This window comes from Lasiosphaeria miniovina (genome assembly GCF_030549165.1).
Source record: "Lasiosphaeria miniovina strain SMH2392-1A chromosome Unknown B0T26scaffold_5, whole genome shotgun sequence".
NCBI lineage: Eukaryota > Fungi > Ascomycota > Sordariomycetes > Sordariales > Lasiosphaeriaceae > Lasiosphaeria > Lasiosphaeria miniovina.
Window position 1 is genome coordinate 5,424,118 of NW_026848224.1, and position 25,480 is coordinate 5,449,597.

Genomic DNA, 25,480 nt, shown 5'->3' on the forward strand with positions numbered 1-25,480 from the left:
GAAGGCCGTTGGGGAAAGGATGTTCGGTTGGATCATTGAAGCGAGGTTGGAGGGCTGGTGAAGTGATGATGCCGGGGTTCGTATCATGTATGTGTGATGTCCCCGCTGGTGAGAGGTGCAGGAGGTCGCCGAAGCAAGCGGTACTCAGGATGCCGCCGACAGGAAAGGTGTTGATGAAAGAGAATTTAAATCCGCTGCGGCAGAGAGCTCAGTACTGGCGAAGCTTATGCTTCAGTGTCAGGGAGATGAAGGGCTGCCAATCTTGAACAGCAATACGCTGTGGAAACCAGCTTACTCCCAGTTATTGGACTTCACACTCCAGTCATTCTCCCCCCAAGGCTGTACGCGGTCCATCCCGTAGGGCTGAAGTAGGGCTGAAATCATAACTGACGCTCCCCTGATCCCATCCCGAAGGCTGGCACGATGCAGATCCGAGGTCTGCTGGGCCTGAGGTCAATAACTCAACGAATTTTCGTGGAGTAGTTGTTCCATGAGAAGCTCGATCTGAAGCTGGTGGTCTGGAACTGGTCGGCGCACCTTTGCGGCGCAAAAAAAGGCGTCGTCAGCGCAGGGTGCAGACTATCCGCCGATGTCGTGGACATTGTCGCAGCGTGCGACTAGTTCAAATTCACCGTCGGCCTCTTTTTGACAGTATTTTATCCTCGTACGATACTAACGAGGTTTGGCCTCCCAATGGAAGGGATCGATAGTGGCTTGGAAGGAGTGTGATGGCCTGCCGTTATAGGCCGAGTCGGTCACTACCGCTATACCGACCGTCATATAAGAGATTAGAATACCATGTGTTGGTCGATTTCACGGAATTCAGACCAGAGCCAGATGCGTCGCTTGGTTCCTTGATTTCGTGTCGATTAACCGGGAACCACTAAGAAGTCGCGAAACGACCCACCTTGTCGGCCTTCCAGGTTCCTCTCTCCAACACGAGGCCGCCGCCTGCGAGCCCCAGCCCGTTCAACTCACCTGACCTAACCACGCTCGGACACGCATTCAGTAGGACTCGGACACGCATTCAGTAGGGCACTCGTCCGGATCATGGTGGTGAGAGGTTGTGGCGGCATTCTGGAGCGTCCTCTCGCCATCTCTCTTGGCTGTCTGTCCGATCAGAATCGACGCTTCACCTAGAGAAGAGTGGACTTTGCCCGTCGAGCCTCATTTCTTCATTGCAACCCCGACGACAGCAGCAAGAGGAGGCATGTTGGCCGCTGTGGTATCGTGTCTCGCCAGATCAAATGGTATGCTGTGCTGAGAAAGGGGGACGTGACCGTCGAGCAAATGCAGCGCCTGGAGGACGCTAGCCGTGGCCCTTGGGGTTCAGCAGCATTGCTGGCGCGGACCGACACATGCAACATCAGTAGCAGTTGTAAGTAGAATTTTCATTTTCGCTGCAACCTTTCAACGCGAGCTGACCACGACCATCTAACTCAGCTTTGGCGTTCTAGACTGCGTCTTTGGGGGCGGCGGGCAGCGTCACGTCTCTGTCTTTTGTCTGTCCTGCGTCTGCCTCGGAGTGCATCTGGCTAGATTTTGACATGCTCGCAGTCTGTGGCGCTTTCAGAGAGGTGGAAAACGCCAATGTCAACTTCAGTCTCAACCAAGGGACCTCGCCGGTTCTCCTCTGCACATTCGGCTTCCCGGGAAGGATAGCGCTGTCTCCAAAAGGCATCGAGGTGCACTTCGAGGTGCACTTCGAGGTGCACTACAGCGCCAATCGGGCGCTGGGGCAAGCGCGCAGTTACCTCTTTCCAGGTTATGTACGAGTTGACTACACATCTTGCAAGTAACTGACGTGCGCCAGTCTGTCAAAGCCTTACAACCGGCAACTGCCAGACTTCTGCGCCAGGCGTGCTCACACAACTTGTGGAAGATGCAGCACACGTAAGACAATTGCAAGGCGCGCAATCGGCTCGCGCATCTCCGGGAAGGCACGCAGCCGACTTACATGCGGTACAGTTATAAGGTCGTCTGCGTACGTTCTGCCTCTGCTAAGGAAGAAGAAAGCCTTACACTTACTTCAGTTGAGGCGTTTCTAATTTTAGGAAGCCATGTGTCAAGAATTTGAGAGGCTGCGCCCACTGGGCCTACGGAATACTCAGGGCAGAGCTGATGACAGAGCATTGGGCTGAAATTCGGAGGGCGGCACACAGCCCCTCCGAAACAGAGGGCTGGAGGATCCATTACTTAAGACATGTAATGCCCAGCAAATCAGCTCGTCCCAAAAAAAATGAATTAGCGTTAGCGTCTACCGTCCACTGTCCCGACAAGATGCATCCCGCTATTTGAAACATGGCAGACAACACTTGGAGCAAGAGTGCTGTGGCGCGCTGGCCTGCCACCAGCGGTGGAGGCTTATGAAGATGTCAGAACAGCTCCCCAAATGGCAGTGCACGCTAAAGTTTTCGTTAGCCTGGGTAAGGCTGCTGGTCCTCGGCGAAACTGAGAGAGCCCCGTAAAGTCAGCCCCGAAAGGCAACCATACGCTTACAACATGTCCTACCCAGTGGCACGACGACAAGCAATGGGTACCGTACGCGTAACGGTCTCTTCGCAGTTCAGCCTCCAGCCACACGTATTTTTCTCATTGTCGTGTACCGCACCGCCCTCGCGTGAGAATCTTCATTTCCGCGCCAAGCATTACGTTTACAGCATTTCTTACCGTGATTGGCTATCTCTGCCCTGCTCAGTACCTACGGCTCACCACAGCGGACCAGGTCGGGGAGGCTTACTCCGCCGACAAGACATCATGATCATGACAGATGACATCGGCCATATCAGCCCAACACACGAAGCCACAGGCAGGGTCAAGCCAAAGGCCCACAGGCAGGGTCGAGCCAAAGGCCCCACAATAGACATGATTACTGTGCGCGGCCGTTGCTGTAGATATAAGACGCAACCTCCAACTTTGTGAACTACTGGATACGTCTTGCCATCAAAGGGTTTCGCAAAGCGCACACTATACCATACTCAGGACAACACCAAGCACAACTCTTCCAAGATGCTGGTCGATAAATCGCTTCTCTTTGCCATCCTCGCTGGAGTGGTCGCGGGGCAGACCGTCTCATGTGACGGCGTTGACTGTGGATCCGCATTGAGCCTGCCGGCTCCGGAGACTAGCACACAACCAAACTCTCTCCCAGCTGCGCCAACGGAGACTTCGAGTTCGGTCGGAGAAACAGCTACTATCACGGACGCAATTACTACCTCTGGAATAGAGACCCTATCGACCGCAACCGATCCGACTGCGACAACAGAGACAGAGACGGCCACGCCAGAGACCACCACCGCCGCCACCCAAGACACTCTCACCACTCTTACCACGCCACCCCCCGGTCTCAGCTCCATGCTAACATTGACCGACGTCCCAACACCAACAACAACAAGCGAAGAGATAATCACAACAGACATCACCGGCGTTTCCTCCGAACCCACTCCCACCACCCTCCTCACCACCGTCGCCACAACAGCCACCGATATTCCCATCACCACTGACGTGGCCACGTCCAGCCCGGAACCCTCCATCCCCTCTCCCTCCTCCTCTCCCTCTCCCGTGCCGGCGCCGCCTGGAGGAGGAAAATGCGAAACATGCAGCCCCAACCCCTTCTTCAACAAATGCACCATCACGACATCCTGCATCGGCTCCTCGGGCAGCGTGCGCGATCGATTCTACTGTGCCTGCCGCGCCGGGTACCGGGCCAGTGGCGGCCTGGCGCCGACGGATCCGCGACAGTTCCGGCTCGCGTTCCTGGGCCAGGAGCATCGTGTCTTTGTGGCGCCCGGCGTCGAGTGCGACGAGCTATGCACCACTCCGTTTCCGGGCCAGGAGTCGTGCCAGGAAGTGCCGGTCAGGGCTGATTGTTAAGGGACTTTTTCTTTATCGCCTTTCTTTTCTTATGTGATTCTTGCAGATAATAACAAGACTCTGGGAATATATTAGAGGGTTGAGATTGCGTGACGGCTGGTTGTCAGAGCAGCTGATGGAGCTCTAAACGCTCGCGTTTTTACTGCTTTCGTCGGGTATGTTGGGATCTGACAAGGCCTCTTCTGAAGTCTAAGTTAGGTGGGGGGGTAAGCGAACACTACTGATTTAGAACATTCTGTATAAGCAGGAGTCCCAACTAACCCTCCAACAAAAGAAAGGGTGATCTTTTTATTTACAAAACTTCAATACAATCTTTGATATCCTCTGAATCATCCGCTTCTTCCGCATCTTCTAAAACCTCTGCTGCACGCCCTACAGCTCTCTGGGCCTCACGAATAGTCTGAATATTCGCAAAGGTGGTATTTGGATCTTCTTCAACCTTCTTCTTCTTTCTGGCTCTTATTGATTCGAGAGTGTGTTCTAGACCTTCAATCTTTCGCTTCCTAATAGCCAGTTCAAAGGCCTGTTCATCCAAAGCCTTACCAATCTTTCTGAGGAAGAGCTTATCCGCTGGCATTGCTTTGATGATGCGTGCGAACTTCTTTGCCTGCTCAACGTAATCACGTGCCTTTCTAGGAGTCCTCCACTGCACCCGATCGTCTCCATAATCCTCCAGGATTGGCATACGGAGTGTGCGAACCTCTGGGGTAACTACAGTAGTTCTTAAGGGGCGTGAAGTATTAGAATTCTTGAGGAGGAGTGGGCTTCTTAGCGGTTTGTTGACATTCAAGGGCCAAAGGCCTGATGCCTTCCATCCTGACTTAGCATTACTCTTAGTAATTGCCTCTGTGCGTGAAATCTGGTAGCATTCCAGAAACGCACGTTTTCCGGCTACAGAAGAGTCGTCAAAGGCGTTAGCAAGAAGGTCCTCAAGCCGTCTGCGATAAAGTCGTTTTAGGGGGCCAAATATGGCCAAATCTAGGGGTTGGAGGACATGGGAAGTATGGGGAGGCAGAAAAATAATGTGAATATTGTTTGTGTATGCCTCCCACATATAATCGGCAGTTGTGTGGCTGCCATGGCCATCAATAATAAGGAGTCGTTTCTCAGAGGAGTTTGCTGGCTTGGTGAGAGGAATGAACACATTTTTTAACCATTTGAGGCTTGTCTCATCGGTAGTCCATCCTTTCTCAGTTGCTGTAAAGAACCAATCCTGAAATGGCTTCATATCCAAAGGAAACCGTTGTTGTTGAACGCTTTTCCCCTTAAAAATGACCAAAGGAGGAAGGCAACGGCCAGCTGCTGAGATGCATTCGACAAAAGTGGTCCAAGTGCGGGTTCCAGGCTGTTTTTTTTGAAGCGCCTTAAAGGCACGGCTTCCAATGACAAGGCCGTTGGTTCCTCTGCCTTCCATAATACCAGATTCGTCCTTGTTCCAGCGATTCTCTGGCTTAATCGCCTTGATAGCTGGTGTTTGGAAATGGTTGAACCAAGGTCGAATTGTTGACTCTGTAGCGCAGTTGACGCGGACCGAATCGACTCTCTTGGCCCTCTGAGTCTTCAAAATTCGATTGCGGTTAAGAAAGGCACGGCACCACCCCTTTCCAAGTGGTAAGGAGTCCCCCCTTTCAGCTAGAATACGGCGTGCAAGCTCCCTGATCTGTGCATGTGTAGGGGGCAATCCTAAATCTTGTTGAAGAAGAATCCATTCGACTAAACGATCCTCTTAGGTCTGTGTAAGCCTTTGCTCATCTTGATGAGCAACATTTCGAGGTAGGGAGCCATGTAGACGGCCATAAAGGGTGGAGGGTGGAACATTCCATTTTCGCGCGACTTTGCGTAATCGATGTGTTCTGACGGCTTCCTCGCAAGCCTTGCGGAGGTCTTCTTCTGTATATGAAACCATTGTCAAGAGAAGAATAAAACGAATTGAAGATGAAGAGAATTGGAAAAGAATTGGTTGAGTTATGGGCTTTTATATAAGAGGGTTGGTTGTGTTCCTCGCTTATCTAGAATGTTCTGGATCAGTGGCGTTCGCTTACTCCCCCATCTAACTTATAAGCTTGATCAATAGTGGGAGTTGGGGTCAGTCCTTCACAGGATAAGCAGCAAGAGTTCTTAAGAGACCGCGGATTTCGGTGCGTTATAAGATCAAAATGTAACTGCAGCATTCTTTCCATCAGGTGGTATTTTACTCTTGTGGCACCTTCGACCCCTACGTTGCGCGAGAACGATATACACTCCTTGGAGATGACCTCATCACGATTAAGCGCTATAGAGCGTTGATTCCGGCGCGCACCTTCAAGTGATCGCGCGTAGGTAGATGTCACACGCCGTTAGAAGCAGCGACAATGCGGTCGTCTGCTAGTTAATCATGCACTGAATGCTCTCAATATCCTTAGTCTTAAGAAGTGGCTCCAACTTGCTCGCAGTACCCAGCCTGCTATCAATAGTCGTCTGCAAGCCGGATATATCAGAATCGATCATTTCAATTAGCAACTGACGGTAGGCAATATAGCGGTCCACGTCCTTGACCAACAGGATCCAAATCGCCGTATATTTTGCTAAGCATGCTCTCCAGCGTGTGCGAGACGAAAGATATCTTGCCTCTCAGACGGAACTAAGGTGGGCAACACCCGCAGTATTCAGGGGGAGTGTTTCGTCGTGGTAGCTATGTTTAATAGTGGCGTGCAGACAAAGAGGAAGCTGGCAAGCCAAAGATGTTCGGCTGCATTCTTGTTTGTAGCCTGCTGGACCTAGACGGCTCTCTTTACCGGTGGCAATCCTGGATACCTACCCTTACTCCAATCACGGCTCTCGGGATTCACCAGGTGAGGTTCTTACTACAAATGAATTGGGTAAATATATGTAGGCTCTGCTTAGGGCTTCTGGCTGAGCGGAGAAAGCAGTATCCACGGCTTTCTCGTATGGTCATCTACGTTATAATACCAGCAACCTGAGCTAGGTGCGAGGGATCTTCGCTTAGGTCAAGTGTTACTCCTATATCGTTTCCTTGACGAGCCTGATCGTGTTGAGTCTCGAAATTGGACACAACAAATGGCAGTGATTAAAGGTTAGATTTATATTCTAGTACATATTCTAGGCCCGTACATTGTATAACGTTACTAGTATGTTATCCAACTACCTCGCACTAACGCACAAGAGGTGGGTCTTCCCCAATCTACCTCCCACCCCTTTAACTAGGACTTTATAAAAACGGTCTTGGAGTTGAATAGTTTCCAAGCTGACGATCGTCGTCATTCAAGGGGGGGTCTGCCTTCCTTGGAGCCCGAACAATAGAGAAAAATGATACATGAACGCAAATCATATTTCCCCTTCACGCCACTTTACTGTATCCCCACTATGCCTCAAAAATCTTAGCAAGCACTTCTTATTATCTCCCCTAACCATTACTATACTATTAAATGTCACCCATCTTGGATGAGAACTAAGTCGAGCTTATTGCTCCAAAACGAGTGACAACCAAGACAAGGTCAAAGGATGACCCACAGCGTGGCAACAGCGAGTGTCGGGCCCAAGGACTACTATTCCCTATACATGGAAGACCGGCTCAGAAGTTGCCTTGGGGGGTCGGTTCAGAGAAGATACACAAACTGGGATGGGGACGGACACTCGTCCTTCTGCTGCGAAACCGGCAACGTTGAGAATGGCGTAGGTGCCGGCAGCGGGCCCGGTGTAGCTGGCAGCGGCTGGACCTGGCTGAAGCAGCTATGGCGGAAGGGTTGCCCGTGGTCCGGACTGGGGGGGGAGAGGGTTGGACCATGCTGGGTCTGGCCAAACCAATGGGTCTCGTCCGGCGGTTGCACGATGGCTGGTAGGATCGGCATTTGTTGGCCTGTTATGTGCACGGGCGGGGCTTCGTGCTCGACCCGATAATAGTTTGTCTGCGGCGCTGCACCTGTGGAGAGCGGAAACGGTGGGGCTCGTGCTGGCTCTTCGAGTTTCTTGTTCGCCTGCGAAGCACCCGGTGAGAAACCGGGGGTCCGTCGTGAAATAGAGCGTTCTTCAAGTTCCTCGTTAGAGCGGAAAACCATGTTTAGATATAGCGCTCGTTGTGCAATATTGATAGGGGTTGACCATTCTGCACTTGGTGAATCGTCGAGGTTATCGAGAGGCTCATCTTCATCAATGCTGAGCAGATCTGCAGGCTCTAGGATATCAACGCTGATGGGTTCTCTGCGCGCGGCCCGGAGTGGTACACCTCTGCCAATAGTACCGCCGGCCCTCAACTTGGCGGCTCTGGACTCTTTTAAAAGGTCTTCGGTGCCGAGATGGACATCCACCAAAAATTGGACATCATCCGACATGCGAAGCAAGCTACCCTGCTCCGTGTTCTCCGGAACAGGGCCCTGAGCAGCTGACCTTGCGGGGGCTGCCTGATGAAGGGCAGTGGGGTCTAGTACAGCTTCGCCAGACATAACACTCTGGGCTGCCGCATGCGGCTGCTTCTGGCCTGTGGCCTCGAGATTTTGCATGCACATGGGTCCATTCTGCCTGGCTTGCTCGTCCTGGTCACTTCTCTCCTGAGCGGAGTCTCGTTGAGAGGTGACCTCCCCCCAACACCCTAGATTACCCGAGCGAGGCTCGCTGTCTATGGCGGGCACATTTGGCTCTCTGCGCGAGTTGTGCGAGTAACCCCCATGGTCTGCTGCCGCAGCGACAAATTCTCCTTGCGTGTGTGCTTCCGAGACAAGCGGGCAGACTGCTGCGGGGAGAGGTCTGATAGAAACTCTGTCCTGTGTCTCGTCCTCAGTTTCTTGGCCGTCTTCCTGCGCACCTGAGCCGTGCTTGCCGCCGCCGTTGCCGCCACCGCCTGCGTCCTCGTCGTCTACCATCTCGACATCGCCCTCCTTGTCGTCTTCATCTTCGTCCTCGCCGTCCTCGCCGTCCTCGCCGTCCTCGCCGTCCTCGCCGTCCTCGCCGTCCTCGCCGTCCTCGCCGTCCTCGCCGTCCTCGCCGTCCTCGCCGTCCTCGCCGTCCTCGCCGTCCTCGCCGTCCTCGCCGTCCTCGCCGTCCTCGCCGTCCTCGCCGTCCTGATCGTCGTCTTGGACCGTCACCGGGGTAGCGTTGTAGGGAATACTGGCAGATGCGGACACGCGTTTGTTTCGGATACTGCCCTGTACTTCGTTCTCGGTTTCTGCGTCGTCGTTCTGTGTGTTTTTGTCGCGGTCATCTTTGTCCTGGCTGGCCCGATCTGCCGTCTGAGTGTTGCTGTGGTGCGAGTTTGTTCCCCGGCCGTCTGGTCGTCACTGCCTGGTCAGTCCAGGCAAGAAAGGAAGAAGCTGACGGTAGTAGTAACTAGACAAGCAACTGACCACTCCCTCTGTCGCTCTCTTTTCCTGCACTTGTCCCTCCCGCCGTTATGGCGTTTGACATCCGCGCTCTTTCGAGGAAAGTCTGGGCATTGTTGGAACCTTTAGTGCGCTGACATTCGGGATCGAATGGCCGCAGATTCTTGGCTGCCACCCAGCCCAGACTCGGAGGAATCACCAGGCTGCCTCTGAACGATAGATCTGCCGAGCCTTCAAAGTACATCATGGGAAATTTCCTCTCACGGGACTTCGGGCCGCCGTCCTCATAACCACTGGCCCAGCCGAGGATGCGCTCTGCGGATCGTCGATAGCATTTCGGTGCCTTCTTTTGTTGGTCTATGTTGGATATGTCGCCCACAACGCCAACGGTCTCGAAGCTGTCGAGCGGTAGCAGCAGGGCTGCGTAGAAACCCTTTCCGCGGTACCACGCGCGGTACAGTCTGCCCACGACGGGGTCACTGACGCCCTCAAATACCCTCCCCTTTTGGTGTTGCCCCTGCAGACTAGTTGCGTTTATGCGGGGATGGCCTGTCTGAAAGGGCTCGCTAGGCTCTTCATCAGAAGTCTCGGCCGATTGCTGGCGTTGATTGCGCGTCTGACGGGCGAATCCCTTGCGGGGAACATATCCCGCCTCGGAGGCCCGATTAAATGCATCATTGTTACGTTTTGCCTTGTCCTTGTCACAGCCCAGAACGCGAAACCCGAATTCTTGGACAGCCAAGGCCCACTTCCTAGGGAGCCGACCGTGCCTTGCACTGCTGAGATGTTTCGCGCCTCCTTGAATCGCGTTCCGTCCGAAGTGGAGACCGCATTCTTCGCAGCGAATGATGAACCAGTTCCCGCTATCCTCTGGGTACTCGACGATTGTGTGACTGTACTCGGGACGTCCATTACCGTAGACCTCTTCAAACGAGACTGTCCGATTGTTGTCCCTCAACCGTTTCGGTGGCCGATGGTTGGCGTCGTCCCCATCTTCTTTATCATTATCATCCCCAGCCTTGCGCCTTCGCCTGCCCTGTTGGTGTGTGATGGCAGGAGTTGATAGACCGTGGGATCTAGTTTGGCGGGGTGGAGAACTCGTTCGTTGCAACGGTGAAGACGGAGCTGCGGTGGCGTCGGATCTCACACCAGGTTCTGCATCCGTGTTTCGGGGTTGCGCTATGGCGGTCAGTCGCCTCGACCTGTTCGATCGTCCCTGCTGCATATCCCTAGAGTTCTGCGCTTGCTCGTCCTCAGTATCAGGCCCTGTGCGGGGTATCGATGCAGCAAGCGGCACTAGTGTGGCAGCGACATTCGAGGGTTCAACGGCCGGACGAGTCGGCTCCTACCAAGGGGTCAGATACCTTGCTCGAGATGGAGACCAGCATGTGACAAAGAAAGGGAAACTCGCTCACCTCACTGGGCGCAGATTGCTGGAGATTAACTACGCATCGCAACCTGTTCAACTTGCGCATCGCAACGTGGTAGTTGGTCTCCAAACATCTTTCCTTGTCAGTATCTGCGGCGTCCTCGCGCTCGAGCTCTCGCATCTCCTGCTCGAGCTCTCGCATCTTCTGCTCTCGCTTTCGCATCTCCTCTTTCCGCACTTCTTTGGCCTCTCCGAGCGCCTTCTTCTCCTGCTCGAATATTAACTGGTTGTCGCGCTTCCTTGCGGACACGCGGTCCTGGAACCTGAGCTGTAGGAATTGATGCATGTCTTCATCGATATCGTCCGGAAATGCGCCCCGAGACGCCTCAGCATCATTGGCGTCCATCTTTGTTGCGCTTTTCGACTACAGGGTCCTCAAGAGGGTCCGGTCCGCTGTTGTTGTGGGTTTGACGGCGGTCAAATGCGGGGGGCTGAGGAGAAGCGGCTTCTCGAAATGAGGCCAGTAGGGTCACGTGTGGACGCCTCCATCACACTAGCGAGCGGTCTCGCATTGGGCTCCGGCCTGGTGGCGCCTTGTCGATTGGCAGGCGCGAAGGGGTCGTCGATCGCGTCAAAAAATGCCGGAGTGACAAGTTGGTCCGTGGAAAAGAGATAGGTGTGGCCGTTAGCCGAGACTGCAGACGCTGTTAACAAATGAACGTTTTGGCTGATTGCGCCCATGAAATTTTCGATTTTTACAGCCAAACACGCGCACAACATCTGGCAAACTGGCAATTACACCTCGCACCTGCAATTACGCCCACTTGCACGTGCACCAACTTGCATGCGCACGCATTTGAAGCTATTCGCAGCTGTAGGCTAGGGGGTCGCCCGCAGGCTGAGTCGCCTACAGGCCAATTCGTTCAAAACTGCAGTAAAAATCCACTTGTTAAAAGTGCCGCTTCTACTGCGCCCTGTAAGACCTACACGTAACTGCATCCTAATCGCTATAGTAGATGAAGTCACCCACATCGTCCGCCTAGTCCCCCGACTGCAGCACTTCTCCCTCCCATGCAATCATCGGAACGACCCATCCGAAACCAGCCCATCCGGCAAGGCAGATTCATGGCGTGGCTTACCGCTGCAGCTCATCCTGGCCCGCATCGACAGGCCAGTTGCGCTGGGTCGCTCGGGACGACCTCTCCGGGTTCCTGGGCGGCCAACTCGTCTTCCAACGCGCCCGGTGTTGACTGGGGCGCTTTCCCTGCCCTTGAACGCTTGGTTATTCCCCCACTTGTCACTCTTCCTGTGGCCTTTTGAGCCCGCGTGCCAATCTTTCGACTGGCCCGTGCAGGCCGTGAAGCACTGCTTTGTTGTTGTGAGGGCTCTGGCATAGGTGCCTCGGCTGCCGCGGCCGCTACAAGCAGCCCAGCTCGGCCACGTCTTCCACGCCCGCCTCTTGCACGCCCGCCGCGTGTGCCGCTTTGCCCGCGTGTGTTCTGTTGTTGTACAGGCTGACTGCCCTGCTCGGCCGCATCGCGTGCGTATTCCCTGTGCAGGTCAACGCCCTCCCACTGCGAGGGATCACGACGAATCGAGGGCATCAAACCCGACGCTATGGGTGCGTAGATGAGGGCGCTGTTGACGAAGGCGCCGTAGAAATCGGCGCGTTCGATCGAGGAGCGGTCGGGTCAGGGGCATAGGCAGTTGAGCCTCGAGGTCTGCCGCGCAGTCGTGCAGCGCGGTCGAATTCGTGGTAACGAAGATAATGATCCTCGTCAAGTATCGACCTATCCAACCGCTAGTATGGATGAAAATCGAGAAATTATTCTCACAAAGTCCTCTGAACAGCACGTGGCTACAAGGAAGACCAAACTGCGCTGTAAATTGTGCTGTAAGGCCAGGAAGAGGCGGGGGGGGGCGCGGTCCAGTCCTAGTTGGAAAGGCGCCGAGGGGAAGACGAAATTGGTGCATTACCTTGTTCAGGGCCAGTGCAGAGACCATATAAGGTGCCTCACCGAGCTACTCAAGACCTAAAACGTCGCGTTTTAGTCGTTCTTTTTCCTTCCAACGAGCTTCCTCGGTGACCCTCTCCATCTCATCGACCATTCTAAACGATTGCTAAACGAGTTCAAAGACTGAGGAATTCCCTGTGACTGCAAAGGACTTCAGAACCCTATTTACCGACTCGACTACTGATGTAGTACGGTAGCTAGAGTTAAGCCGTCCATTACTATAGCAAGTCGCCCACTGCCTTGCAATAGGCATATAAGTCTCCTGCAAGTAGTTGAGTATATCTTCCTGTTGAGGAGAGAAAGCCTTCATCTTTTCCTAAGCTAGGTTGAAGTCCTCGAGGTTGAAGTCCTCGAGGGTCGCTGCGTACAAGACGTGCTCCCAGAGCTTATAAAGCCCCGCACGAGTGCTCAACGACGGCGGGAGGTGGGCCAACCACCGCTTCATTCGCAGCGATGCGGTTGAGGCGGTTAACTATGCCCTGGTCTTCCTCATCCAGCTTGTCGTCGTTCGTGGCCGAGGCTCCCTGGTTGCCCTGCTGTGCTTAGTGCGCTGTATTTACCCCTGTAGCCGCCTTTTTGTCCCATTGCGCTTGATGTGAAGGGCTACGTCTTATTGGTGTGAAAAATACAGAGCAGAGAGCCCGCATCAGGGTAAACCTGGGCCACTGCTAATTTCATAGCGTTATCGAAATCCGTGATCGTAATAACTAGGCGTTGTGCACTGATCCTCTCTCCATGTGAGTTAACTTGCGCTGTGAGCCAGTCAAAACCTTAGTGGCGCTCTGAATTGATCAAGCCAAACGCACAGCAAAAGAACTTTCCGAGGCTATTCACACCCATAACTTGGAAGAAAGCTAGCCCTTTGTTGTTCGTTTTGTATGTCCTGTCATACATCCAGACCCAGAGATACAGCTTCCACATCTTCTCGCACCAAGAAGTGGTCCAAAACTGACCCTATGGCTTAATAGGATTTGGCTCTGACCAGCGCACTGAATAGGGAATCTGTCACTCTTCAAGAAGCTTCATCGTCCTGGAAAGGCGTGAGTCCACCAAGAGTTTCCTTTCGAATGCTGCAGCCAAGGTTTCGAAGTTGACGGCCAGTAAAGACGAGGTTAGGGAACCGAGTGCGCAGTTCAGCCGCAATCCCACGGTTGCTGACCGACGGCCGTGTGACGAATCTAGCCACAAATTCCCTGTGTTCAGGTCCACATCGCATTGCCGCTCAGATGACACGTATTGCCGCTCAGATGCCACGCCTTTGTGCTTTTCTGTGGCCTCATGAACGTGCCTCGCATACTTAGTGGTGAAGGTACATTTCGGCTGGTTCACTGCGAGGGCTTTAGCGCAAGCTGCCCAGGGATAGTTGACCTTCTTTGTTGTTGTTGAGCGCGAGTGTGCCTCCGACTTCCTGACCTTGTCTTTTGAGCAGGCGAAGTCAACGAGGGGAGCTCCAAATTCGTCTCATATAACTAAGCTGCTATGAAGTGAACCTCCACCTCTTGAATCAGTCTGTATGTCCAACCAATCAGGCCATCCGTGGAGTGTGAAATGTAATTAATAATGTACGATTAAATAATGTACGATATTCCAAGGAGCGTTCAACCCGAACTGCGCGTCCTCTTGGTCCGACTACCATCTGGGCCGTTCGACGCTCTCTTTCCTCGGTTCGAACTTCCCGGATGGGCTTCGACTAGAGCTTTCATCGACTCCTCGCTGGCCCTCTCCAAAGTTTTCGACTCCTGGTATTGAGTGGTCTGCAGAGCCTCTAGCTCCTTCTCATGCTCCTTGCTCAGAGCCTTGCTCTCTTTCTCCTGGGCCTCTGCCAGGACGCGCATCTGCTCCGACAGACTCTCGTTTCGAAGACCGTGCGTAGGGGCTCTGCTTCTTCGGGTCGACCTCCTCGGCTGAGCCTCTCTCAAAACCTTCAATTGATCTATGTGGGTCTTATCCAAAGCCCCAGTCCGCTCCTTCTGAGCCTTTAGCAGAGCATCCAGCTCCTTGTAGTGTTTCTCTGTCAGAGCTTCAAGCTCTTCCTCTTGGGCCTTTCCCAGGGCGCGCTGCGGCTCAGAAAGACTTTCGTTTCGACAATTCTTCTCAAGAGTCTTCAGGTCATCCCGAAAGTCCACGTCGACGATGGACAGAGCTAGCTTTTGGCGCCGATTGAAGAACTCCCAGCTTAGTAAGTATGCCGCAGACCGCAACTGGGCAGCATCGGCGCCGCGCTTCTTTAGGAATGTAGTGAACTTATCCCTCGATACGCTCGCCCCCAGTGCTAAACGGAAAGTCTCGGCCGACCACTCCCAGGACGAAAGGAACGTCTTGATCATGGCCCGCACCTGGTCACAGTCCCGGTCCACGTGCGTATCCGGAACGAGCCCGCCTTCGTATACCAGCGGAGCCCAGTGCGGCGTAACCACCGATCCTTCGACCCCCTTCCGGCCTCGCCGGATTCCCATCGGCTTCGGTGTCTCCCAGTCGATAGTCCCGTCGACTTCCTCGACAGCCTCGTTCATCAAGACGATCTTCATCGCCTGACCGATCGTCTTGACGACCCCGCCGTCCTCTAGGATTTGCCTTGCCCACTCCTCACGCGTAGGCGGGGTCGACGGGCGTTCCGCCTCTTCATTCAGCTTCTCGCGGTCCTCAGCTACAAGACGCGTGTACTCCTCTATCTCGGTGTCGGCCAAGTCCAGGCAGATGGCCTTGCGCGCGACTTGCTTCCTCTCGTTGGACCCTTTGAGGCTCTCAGCGATCCAGTCCATCAACCTGTCGCGAAAGTAATGGACGGGGACGTCCTCGAGAGTGTGGGGACGACCGAGTCGGCCGCCTTTGACGCCATCGCCGAATGACATGGAGCAGGAAAACGCCCCATTGGACATGGCGTCCCACCAGGTGGCTTGGATGCCGATACCCCTCGCGTGTGCGAGCGTGATCTCTGCGGCGGGGGCGAGGGCATCGAGGAGGTCCTGGTTGGTAACTGTGGCATCACGAGGTTTCGAGAAGGGCGTCAGGGGCTTCGCATAGATGCTGGCAGTGCTTTTCGTGTCCCATTCGGGGACTTCCTGGTGGCCCGGCATCCCGGCGAGGACCTTGTGGTAGATTTCGGTGCGGCGGTCGATAGGGACATTCGTCTTGACCATGCTCTCGACGTCTTTGGCGATCTTGGCGAGAGGCACGTCGTTGAAGGTGACTTCGTCCCCATCCGTGGTATAATAGCGCGCGTACGGATCGACGACTCCGCCGCGGTGGTTGGGCAGGGAGAAGTAGTAAGACGCGACCGACATGGCCTTGCGGAGCGTTATGTCACCAATCCACTCCCCGGCGTGCTCCTCCAGCCGGGACATGAGTGATTCCCGATCATTGTGATTTGCACGAGGCATTGCCACTGCTCTCCGGGCCATTCGGTACCGGATTGTTTGAGATGATTGTGGGCTATACGGTTTGTTTGAGATGATTGTGGACCATTCGTTTTGTTTGAGATGATTGTGGACCATTCGTTTTGTTTGAGATGATAGTGAGCCATACGTTCGGTCGTTGCGTGCGTCGCGTTCTGCAGAGGTAAATACACATGACGTACGGATTAATTATTACAGGGGTCGACCAACGGCTAAACACTTTCTCCGAGGTTGGGGTCCCCCACCCCAAAACACGGAAAGTCTATTTGACTCCGGACTCGTAACCCACAAAGTGCGGGCCAACACCACCGTGCTCTGCCAGCCAAGGGAGTGTAATAGTGGGGATCATTTGGAGTGGAGTCGACTTCTAGGGCCGAGTGGTCGTTAGATTAGACTTCGCCTAGACGTAAAGCGGGAAGACTGGAAGCTTGTGAGGCGACGGAAGACAGACCGTTTGAGTTTCCGGGAGGCGGAGTCTGCTTGTACCCCGAGTGTGACGACGTATTGCATCCGTGCCAGTTTCCCCTTATCCTGTATAAGGTGAAGATCATGGTGGACTGGGTAAACCGGGAATGACTATGCTCTTCCGATTGCTGATGAATTATGAACTAGGATGGGTTCACAAAATGAACAAGAGGGAAGCGCAGGCCTCTTTCAAGACGGTCCCCGCATCAGCCGCATTGTCCTCATTTCTCACAGGGGATGAGGCCTCTCCCGAATGTATTCGCTATCCCCGCGGCGATGTTACGTGATTAGTGCACGGCCCTACCACGATCATTAAGGCCCTCGTAGGGCACCCTAGCTTCTTAAACAAATCATCTTCTTTTCTTCTCTCATTTCAGGCTGGCATTAGCCACAACACCTCTCCCGAATGTATTCGCTATCCCCGCGGCCATCCAAATTCTTACCCGTGTATATGAGAATTTGCGATGGCGTATTACACGCCCGCAGAACTGCCACTCATTCGCTTGGCATAGCAGTAGTATATCCACTTGGGCCAGGTGGTGGGTGATTCAGCCGCCTAGCTGCATTTTAGCGCCAAAAAACGCCCGTGCGATCAGCACGTTAAAAGATCCCACCATATGCACTGTCGGCCCCGCCGAAGGAGGCCACGAAAAGAGTGCAAAAAAGGGTCTTAAAAAGGTCAGTAGTATATCCACGTGGGCCAGGTGGTGGGTGATTCAGCCGCTTAGCTGCATTTTAGCGCCAAAAAACGCCCGTGCGATCAGCACGTTAAAAGATCCTACCATATGCACTGTCGGCCCCGCCGAAGGAGGCCACGAAAAGAGTGCAAAAAGGGTCTTAAAAAAGGTCAAAAAATTCGAAGAAAAGGTTTAAAGGAGGGTTTTAATCGGGGCTCTAAAATGGCTCGAAAAGCAAGGTAAAAGGTGGTTTTATTTGCGAGTTATTTTGGCTTATGGCCCACAAGTCTTGCTTTGCGGCTGGCCCGTAGCTGCTTACAAAACTTGTCAATGGAGCAGCCAATTTGCTGCTGTTGAAGATGAACTATGCGGACGGCAGCTTCCTCGCTCGTACGCTGGGCTCGCACAATCCGCTGAACCTCCTTAACAACTTCGGACCGTAAAGAATACCACTGCAGTTCAGTCTGCCGGCCGGCCCGCCACCGGTTCCCCCATCTCCGATCAAGAGTAGCCACGGCCGGCCCGCCCTGGAGGCCAACAGTCCACTCACGCCAAAGGTCTGCCACCGTCCTGACTGCACGGCTCATACGGTACTGTGGCGGCTGTTCTTCTCCTTCGACCGGTAGCCAGCTAATTGTGGGAGCCGGGCTGCAAAGGCGGCTAGTAGCAGAGCCATACTGGCTTTGTTCATCTGGGCCAGCTCCCGGCCTAGCCATAGGGCCAGCTCCCGGCCTAGCCATAGGGCCAGCTCCCGGCCCATTTATAGGGCCAGTTCGTTGGCCCGCTTCGGCTAGGACCGGCTGTGGAGCGGTTGCTTGTATATGGACTGTAAGACCAGCAGAAAGGATATTGTGGAGCTTAACTGTCTGCTGCGACTGGGCCTCGATAAGCCGCATCTCGGTGGCTTGGAGCTTTGCTGTGAGCTCTAGGACCCGGGCCTCATTACGAGCATCGATCGATTTTAAGTAGTCTGATAGGACTGGAAGCGCTTGGGTTAACACAGCCAGTTGGCTGGGCCGCTCTTCTTCCTGTACGAAAGCAGCCACCTGCTTGGCGAATGGCTTATATCCCGGGTGTTGGAATACTGGGTGGCTCCAAACTGGGCTGTTCGGGAACCTATCCATCAGGACAGCCGAGTCTTGTAGAACTACCCCACGGAGGTAAAAAAGGAGGTTAGTAAAGCCCATAGCAGCTAGATCGTTAATTTGGCCAGGCCCTGGGCCAAACCGGCCTTGCCACTGGTCCAACTGCGGCCAAATCATCGAAAGGAGGTCGGCTGGCGGCGCCACGCCGGCCCTCCGGACCTCAAAGCATCCCATCTGCGGAGGATGGCCGGCCATAGTACGCATAAACGTGCGGGGCAGGGAGTTGAGGTAACAGCCGATCATCTGCTCTTGGTTCCAACGGCCGGCCCGGCGGATTTGATCCTCGCTAACACCCTTCAATTCGGCCACCTTCGCTCCCGAGCTACGGCCGATGTGTGTCTTCTTTTGGGAGCTGATCCCGGCATACGAGAGGGCCCGGGCCGCCCACTCCCGTTGCGAGTTGTAGGAGAGACCTGCCGTCCGCCCCGTACTACTGCTCGTAATCAGGCGGATGTCGTACCACGCCGGCCGCTGGCTGAAGTCTGGGAACGGCTCTTCTGTAAGGTCCCAGCGAAAAAGGAGGTAAAATGCGAGGCCGCTCAATACACAAATCAGTGGCTTGCGGTTCCGTAGGGCCCCGGCTGTCTCGAGCCGGCCGTGCTGGTTGGTCTTCCCGGCCCGCGTCGTCATAATTAACGGCATACAAGGAGTAGGGCCTTCGTCCGGGAACTCAAAGGTAAATAGATCGGATAGCTCTAAAGCCCTCCGGTCGCCTCCACGTGTAAGCATATAGTGGCCAAGAAGCAGGTCGACAAGGGTCCGTAGGTGGCTCTCGGCTAGGCCGGTGGCCGTATGTACCCACAGCTTGTGGCATATCGTCTCGAACTCCAGCTCCGTATAGCCATCCAGCAGAGTATCAGAGCCTTTATCCGCATAGCTGGTCTTGGCCTGCTCGGCATCGCGCCGCTGTAAGGACTTGAGATAGTCCCGGACATTGTCTTCGCGTGGAGATGGGTGGATGTTCATACCGCATGCCTTTTGCGTGCGGTAGAGATCCGTAATTGCCGTGATATAGCTACGGACCGATCGCCAGGCTAGCCGTGTCTCTTCTTGTGGGGTATCCACGGCCGCCTTCCGGCTTTTGGCTCGTAACGGCCGGCTGGTGACGCTCTTGGTGAGGAAGTAAAGGAGCTTGTCTTCTGTGACGGTATCCCCATCGTAATACTGCTGTAGCCTACAGAAATTTTGGAATTCCCGCTGCTTTGGCTCGTACGTAGAGGTCGTATTCTTTGGCCGCATATTATGGATTACCGAGAGGATGCTTTGCGCGTTGGCGTGTAGTTCTGCGTTGTTGTGTGCGTCGCGTTGCACGCGTCCCAAGCCTAGGACAGGGGTTAGGCCGCTAACCGTAATCACATCCCCATTCTGGCCGTCAGCCGGAGCCGTAGCCGGAGCCGGCTGCGCCGCCGGCGCCCTCTGTCGCTTGCGGGCCATAGTTAAAAAGAGGTCAATTGATTGATAAGATGCGCAGGAAGCTGGCTAGCTCTACGGCTAGCCGGCCAGACGTGGAGCGAGCGATAGGCCTTATACGCATTCGAGCAGCCAACTCGCTGGCACGCCCCGCGGGCAGGCCGGTCAATGGGGGGCCACAGCGGCTCGATCAGCCAAGCTAGGCTAGTTACAGCGGCCTGTCTAACTGGGAAGCGCTGTAGCGCTAGCGTACTAGACCCAACTCAGCTGCGCAATCAGCTGAGTGGATGGAGAGACTGGGATCTAGGCTGCATTTGTGTGGTGGCCTGGTGTGGAGATCCCAAAATACGATAGGCCGGCGAGCGCAAGGGGGGGCACGGGCCATAGTCAGCCGGCTCAGCGAGAGCTCAGCGAGGGCTCGGATACCACTACATCCACGGATGGGTCGTTGACGAATCGGAGACACGGCGCAGTTACTGCCCCATGGGCTGCCTTGCATGCATGCCGACGGCCGAATTGGGAAAACACTAAACAGGCAACAATGGTCACAATGGCCACAATGGCTACAACAGGCACAATGGAAAACTTTAGGTTCCAGTTAGTTACGCCTTCTAAGGCCTGTTTAAACCGCCTCCAAATCTAGGCACAAATGTTATCCAAAGAGCTTATTGAGTCTAGGTTCCAGGTGAAATGGTGCGTGAACGGCGAGGTATAAATTGTATGTAGGTGCGGCGAATCACATTGGCAAGATAACTGGCATCGAGAGTCGGGACGCCACTGCAATCCGGGACGACAAATACGACGATTGGGGTAATTTTATTTTCTGGAGCTTAAGGCACTTCAGGGGGCCAGCCAATTGGGCGGCGCCTTAACTGGCCCGAGGGTATTCCCGAGATGGGAAAGAAACACCAACACCCTACTGTCCCGCCTTTGATCTCCAGGCCATTATGCAGCAGTTTAGGCTAGTCCCGCCCCTTGCCTGCAGCAGTGGTGCGCGCTGCAGCACACCTGCCTTGCGGGGTGGGTCTGGCACCTGCCTGCACCTTCGCGGTACTTCCCTGCCTGTGTTTTAATTCGTACAGAGTCGTTTACGTCCAATCAGATTGTTGACGTTGGAGAGCCAAAAGTTTCAGGCAGACCAATTGACACCCTAAGACAAAGTTCAAGCAGGGCGGGCTGCCACCCAACTGGAAGGCAGCAGCCGCCTGATCTTGCGTTTTGGGGTCGACGCGTTAGTCCTCGCCCTCTCTTCTTCCCTCCCAGTCAGTCGTCTCTCGCAATCGGCTCGACGTGTCGCATCTGCACTTCAGCTCCCTGACCGACCAGCTGCAACTGTTGCCTTCATACCTGCCTACCTGCGTCATAAACTTGGTGAACTGCACGAGACGAAGTCAAGCCGGAGAAATCCGCCCAGCTTCCAAATGAACGACGAACACGACCATTCTCTGCAGTGGGTCCCGGTTACTATTGCGGAGCACGAGCAGTGGGATTCTGAATCTCATTCGGCCTCCCCCGAGACGGGACAAGGGCCCGACGACCACCGATCGCCCGGCACCATTTCTCCCCGGGGCCCAACGGTATGTAATCTCAATCTCAGTACCCCTGCTTCCTCCTTCAACCAACGCCCGGCAAAGCGTGCCCGACCGTGCATATGTCTAACCGCCACGCTCCTCCCGGCCACAGGAACAAGATCTGCTCGAATATGATGACTTGCGAGAGCAGCAGGTATTGAAGCAAATTGGGATCCAGCAACAGCAGCAACCGGCGCCGCGGATGCTACATCCCCAGGACCAGCTTGAGCTACTACAACAACACCAACGGCCGCGGTTTCATCAACAACAACAACAACAGCAGCAGCAGCAGCAGCAGCAGCAGCAGCAGCAGCAGCAGCAGCAGCAGCAGCAGCAGCAGCAGCAGCAGCAGCAGCAGCGTGCGGCCCAGCATCTACATGCGCGAGGAGCCGTGCAGCCTCTGCCCCAGAATCTCCATATGCAGGGCCAAGCTGGGACACAGCATCAGCAACAGCTAAGCCAGGCCACAAGAATAGCCGAGCTACAACGGCAACAGGGGCTTGGCTCGGCGGCCGAAGATAACTGGGGCTACCTCCGCCACATGACCATCTCCCGTGACCAGACTGAAGCGAGCTCGTTTGAGAAAGAAAGACTTGGGGCGCTCCTGCCTAGCCATCCTACCGACCAGCCCGCTCCTGTGGGAGGGGCCTACGCACTTCAGGATTATCAGATGCAACTCATGTTATTGGAGCAACAGAACAAGAAGAGACTCATGATGGCCAGGAAGGAACACGACGCTTCCGTGGTCATGGGATCTTTCGACAATCCGAGTCCGGCGGTCGTTGCACGGCCAGCTAACAATGGAAGCACATCTGCGCCAGGTGTCCCCGCCACAGCTGCACCCGCTGCCGAAGAGCCTGTCGGCGAGGAGTCCGACCTCCAGGCCCAGGCTCAGGCACAGGCCCCCAAGTACTTGATCGACCGTGTGGCCCAGCTAGAAGAAGAAGTTCGGAACCTCCGACAGAGCGCCATGAGATCCGTCACGTGGCAGATTCTTTATAAAATCGAAGGCGACGAAGCAGCTTACTTGGCCGAGCCTTCGTGGAGCTCCACCGCGCGGAAGGAACCGTGCTTCAAAGGAAACTTGCCGCTCGCAGATGAGCTCGGATACCTTCGACAGAGGCCCGACGTAGCTTTCGTTGTCTACCGACACTTTACTCCCGCCCACCAACAAAAGGACATCAAGAAGGCCCTAGACGATGGCGCCACGCTCCCCGACCCTGTCCCGGCTCGAGAGACTATCGCATTGCTTTCTGACGAGATGGTCGCTGCATTCAACGCCTTTACTGCCGTTCAACCCTCATTCTTCTTAGACTTTCCCATGTGGAACTCGCGCGTCCCTATCGAGTACCCCTACTTGTTCTGGTATCGCCACCGCCCCACGGCGAACCTCGAGGCACTGCAAGAACCCAATAGGACTCAGATGCAGTTGCTTACCGGGTGGATTGATCAGAACTACGGTTGGGTCCACAGCGAAGTAGACCGCCAGCTTTCGAACGGCCGCATCTCGAGCTCTGCGATGCCCTACTTGGTGAGGCCCGGTGAGGTTCTGCTCGAGAAGAGCAGCAAGGGAATTCAAGGCTGGATAGCCGATTCCTGGACCATGAAAGCCTCGCCCAAAATAGATGCCCGGCCATCCCCTTCCGCGAGCGAGCCAGCAAAGATGACCGAAACCTGGACCGTGAGGGCTTGGTCTTACAAATACGATGGCGCATTTTACCGCGAATATTCTACTTTGGACATCAAGCTGGAGTACGAGGACGGGCAGCCAGACCTCGACATGGCGACACTCCAAGTCGTGCCGTTGAGGTCTGCAGGCGAAGATTTCCGTGCCAGGCTCGAGCGCCGGGGTGTCATGTGGTGGGCTTGTCGACACACAAAGCTGGTCTCGTATGACAACGACGGGACTAGAAATAACCTCTCCGGGGTAAGTTCAGACGACTTTGGAACCGAGGTTGTCACGTACTAATCCGGACTAGCAAGGCGAGAGGTATATGGTTGATTTCGACACGTACAAGAAACTGCATACAGACACTATGAAGTACAAAAACATGATCATGAACCAGGCCAACCGGAGGGAGATGGCGCCGGAGGTGATGAGATGCAACGAGCCGCCCCCGGCCCCGGAGCTGTTGATCTTCCCGAGCATGCTTGTCGCATACAATTTGCGAGAGAAGAAGTGGCGTGAGTAGACCTGACGAAGTTTTCTTCCAACCCTTGTCAGCAACTAACCTACTTCCCCCGTTTGCAGAAGACCTGAGAGTCGACCGCATCCAGGATGTGGCGTGGAACAAGGAGGCGTTCGAGCATCTTGTCGTCGACCAAGAGACCAAGGACCTGATCCACGCACTCGTCACCAGCAAGCTGCAGACGGAACAGAGCACCGACCTAATCAAGGGCAAGGGCAACGGGCTCATCATCCTGCTCCACGGCGGCCCGGGAACGGGAAAGACGTTCACGGCCGAGAGCGTAGCCGAGATCGCCGAGAAGCCGCTCTTCCGCGTGACATGCGGCGACGTGGGCGTCAAGCCCGAGGACGTGGAGAAGTATCTCGAGTCGGTCCTGCACCTGGGCAAGATCTGGGGATGCGTAGTGCTGCTGGACGAGGCCGACGTGTTCCTCGAGCAGCGAACGCTCAACGACCTCGAGCGCAACGCCCTCGTCTCCGTCTTCCTGCGCGTGCTCGAGTACTATGAGGGAATCCTGATCCTGACGTCGAACCGCGTCGGGACCTTCGACGAGGCGTTCAAGTCACGCATCCAACTATCGCTGCACTACGATACGCTCAACAAGCTACAGCGCGGCCAAATATGGAAGAACTTCCTCGGCCGGCTTAAGGCGCTGGAGTGCCAGGAGATTGCTGATGGCAAGCGCAAGGCTGACCCTGAAGGCCAGGCAAGGACAGGGGCTGGGAAACGCAAGTTTGCCGGCCAGGACGACGGCGACGACGATGGCCGGCCAGCCGCCATCGACTTTGACGAGATCGAGTGCTACCTCCCCGAGCTGGCCGAGGAGGAGATGAACGGCCGCCAGATCCGCAACGCCATCACGACGGGCCGCCAGCTGGCAAAGTTCAAGAAGGTCAAGATGTCATACGCCCATCTCAAGCACGTCATCAAGGTCTCAAGCCGCTTCGACAAGTACCTCAATACGATGTAGAGGGGCCTTGGTAAGGTTCGGTTATATCTAGAGGCTCCGGTTGTGTGTTGTGGGGGCCGATCACGTTGGAGAGGCACCGGTATATCAGGCAGTGCCTAGGAAGTGGAACTGGGGGGGCAATTTTGGGTGCGACAAGGGAATGGCACAGCTTATGCATTCATAGTTTACGAATTTCTTGCCTTCTAATTTTTTCAATTTGTCTTATTTTTCTAGCTTTTCTCGTTTTTCTTGCTTTTCCTTGAGGAAGTCTGTTTCGATCCTGCACCAGAGACGAATTACTTCTCCTAATCAGTTTAAGGCCTATCAGAGAAACCTAAAGCTGTGGGAAACCCGAGAGCCAGGTGAAAAATACTATAGGCTCAGCAAGAATACAAAGCACCCCCCCCCCCGTTCTTAATCATGCACCAGTTATATCCCTCAAAGCCGATCAAGTCGTCGTGTTATAATTATGTACTATAGTGTCGGCCGACGTTTTTGATAATTAGAATAGACTTCCTCCTTTCTCTCATGTTACATAACCTCTGCAGAACTGATCAATAAGTTCCACCGCCCGAGTTGGAATCCTTCCAGGGTCAGATCAAAGACTGGCACGTCAGAGAACGGGTTCCACCAGTCTGGCTGGGCAGCCAACTTATTTGCGTTCGCTCCAGTGTTTCTGTCCATGGCCCCCCATCCCACGAGGCCTTGTAATTACCAAATACTTTCGCTCACCTCTTCCCCGACCAAACCATCATATCATCTTGCCCTCCGCCGCCCAGGTCACCACCCTGCAACCGCTCGGGCATGAACGGTAACTGCCTAGTTGGCGTCCGCTGGTACTTGCCCCCGCGCCCGCGCCGCTCCTTGGGCACGCGCGCCGTCTCCCACACCATGGCCTGCATGTCCTTGACCTCCAGCACCCACGTCCCGCGCCAGTTGCTCTCCGCGTCGACCACCCGCTCGAGCCGCCAGGGATACTCGGCCGTCCGGTCGAACTTCCACCCGCGTTTGCGCGAAGGCCGTGCGGGCCGAGGCGGAGGGGGGATAGATGCTTTGCTTCCTGCGTGGTAAGCCGTCTGGTCGAAATGACACCCGAGTCTGGGGGAAGGC

General features: G+C 54.9%; 4 protein-coding genes across 4 annotated transcripts; 2 read left to right on the forward strand and 2 right to left on the reverse strand.

Annotated features, from left to right (window-relative positions):
* Positions 1–2,476: 2,476 nt before the first annotated feature.
* Positions 2,477–3,873, forward strand: B0T26DRAFT_874020 (uncharacterized protein; the record flags this gene model as incomplete). Its single annotated transcript, XM_060448021.1, has 2 exons — positions 2,477–2,874; positions 2,983–3,873. The coding sequence occupies exons 1-2, from the start codon at positions 2,503–2,505 to the stop codon at positions 3,871–3,873; spliced, it is 1,263 nt and encodes a 420-aa protein (XP_060295366.1). The 5' UTR covers positions 2,477–2,502.
* A 5,058-nt stretch (positions 3,874–8,931) lies between these two features.
* Positions 8,932–11,238, reverse strand: B0T26DRAFT_719397 (uncharacterized protein). The gene is made up of 2 exons (XM_060442419.1): positions 10,601–11,238; positions 8,932–10,530 (listed from the first exon to the last, which is right to left on the reverse strand). Exons 1-2 carry the CDS (start codon positions 10,958–10,960, stop codon positions 9,193–9,195), a joined length of 1,698 nt encoding a protein of 565 aa, XP_060295367.1. The 5' UTR covers positions 10,961–11,238; the 3' UTR covers positions 8,932–9,192.
* A 2,929-nt stretch (positions 11,239–14,167) lies between these two features.
* Positions 14,168–16,515, reverse strand: B0T26DRAFT_678309 (uncharacterized protein; the record flags this gene model as incomplete). Its single annotated transcript, XM_060440211.1, has 3 exons — positions 14,168–16,001; positions 16,095–16,119; positions 16,416–16,515. The coding sequence occupies 3 exons, from the start codon at positions 16,513–16,515 to the stop codon at positions 14,168–14,170; spliced, it is 1,959 nt and encodes a 652-aa protein (XP_060295368.1).
* Positions 16,516–21,082: 4,567 nt separating this feature from the next.
* Positions 21,083–24,391, forward strand: B0T26DRAFT_678310 (uncharacterized protein; the record flags this gene model as incomplete). The annotated part of the gene is made up of 4 exons (XM_060440212.1): positions 21,083–21,238; positions 21,345–23,159; positions 23,212–23,416; positions 23,484–24,391. 4 exons carry the CDS (start codon positions 21,083–21,085, stop codon positions 24,389–24,391), a joined length of 3,084 nt encoding a protein of 1,027 aa, XP_060295369.1.
* Between the last annotated feature and the right edge of the window lie 1,089 nt (positions 24,392–25,480).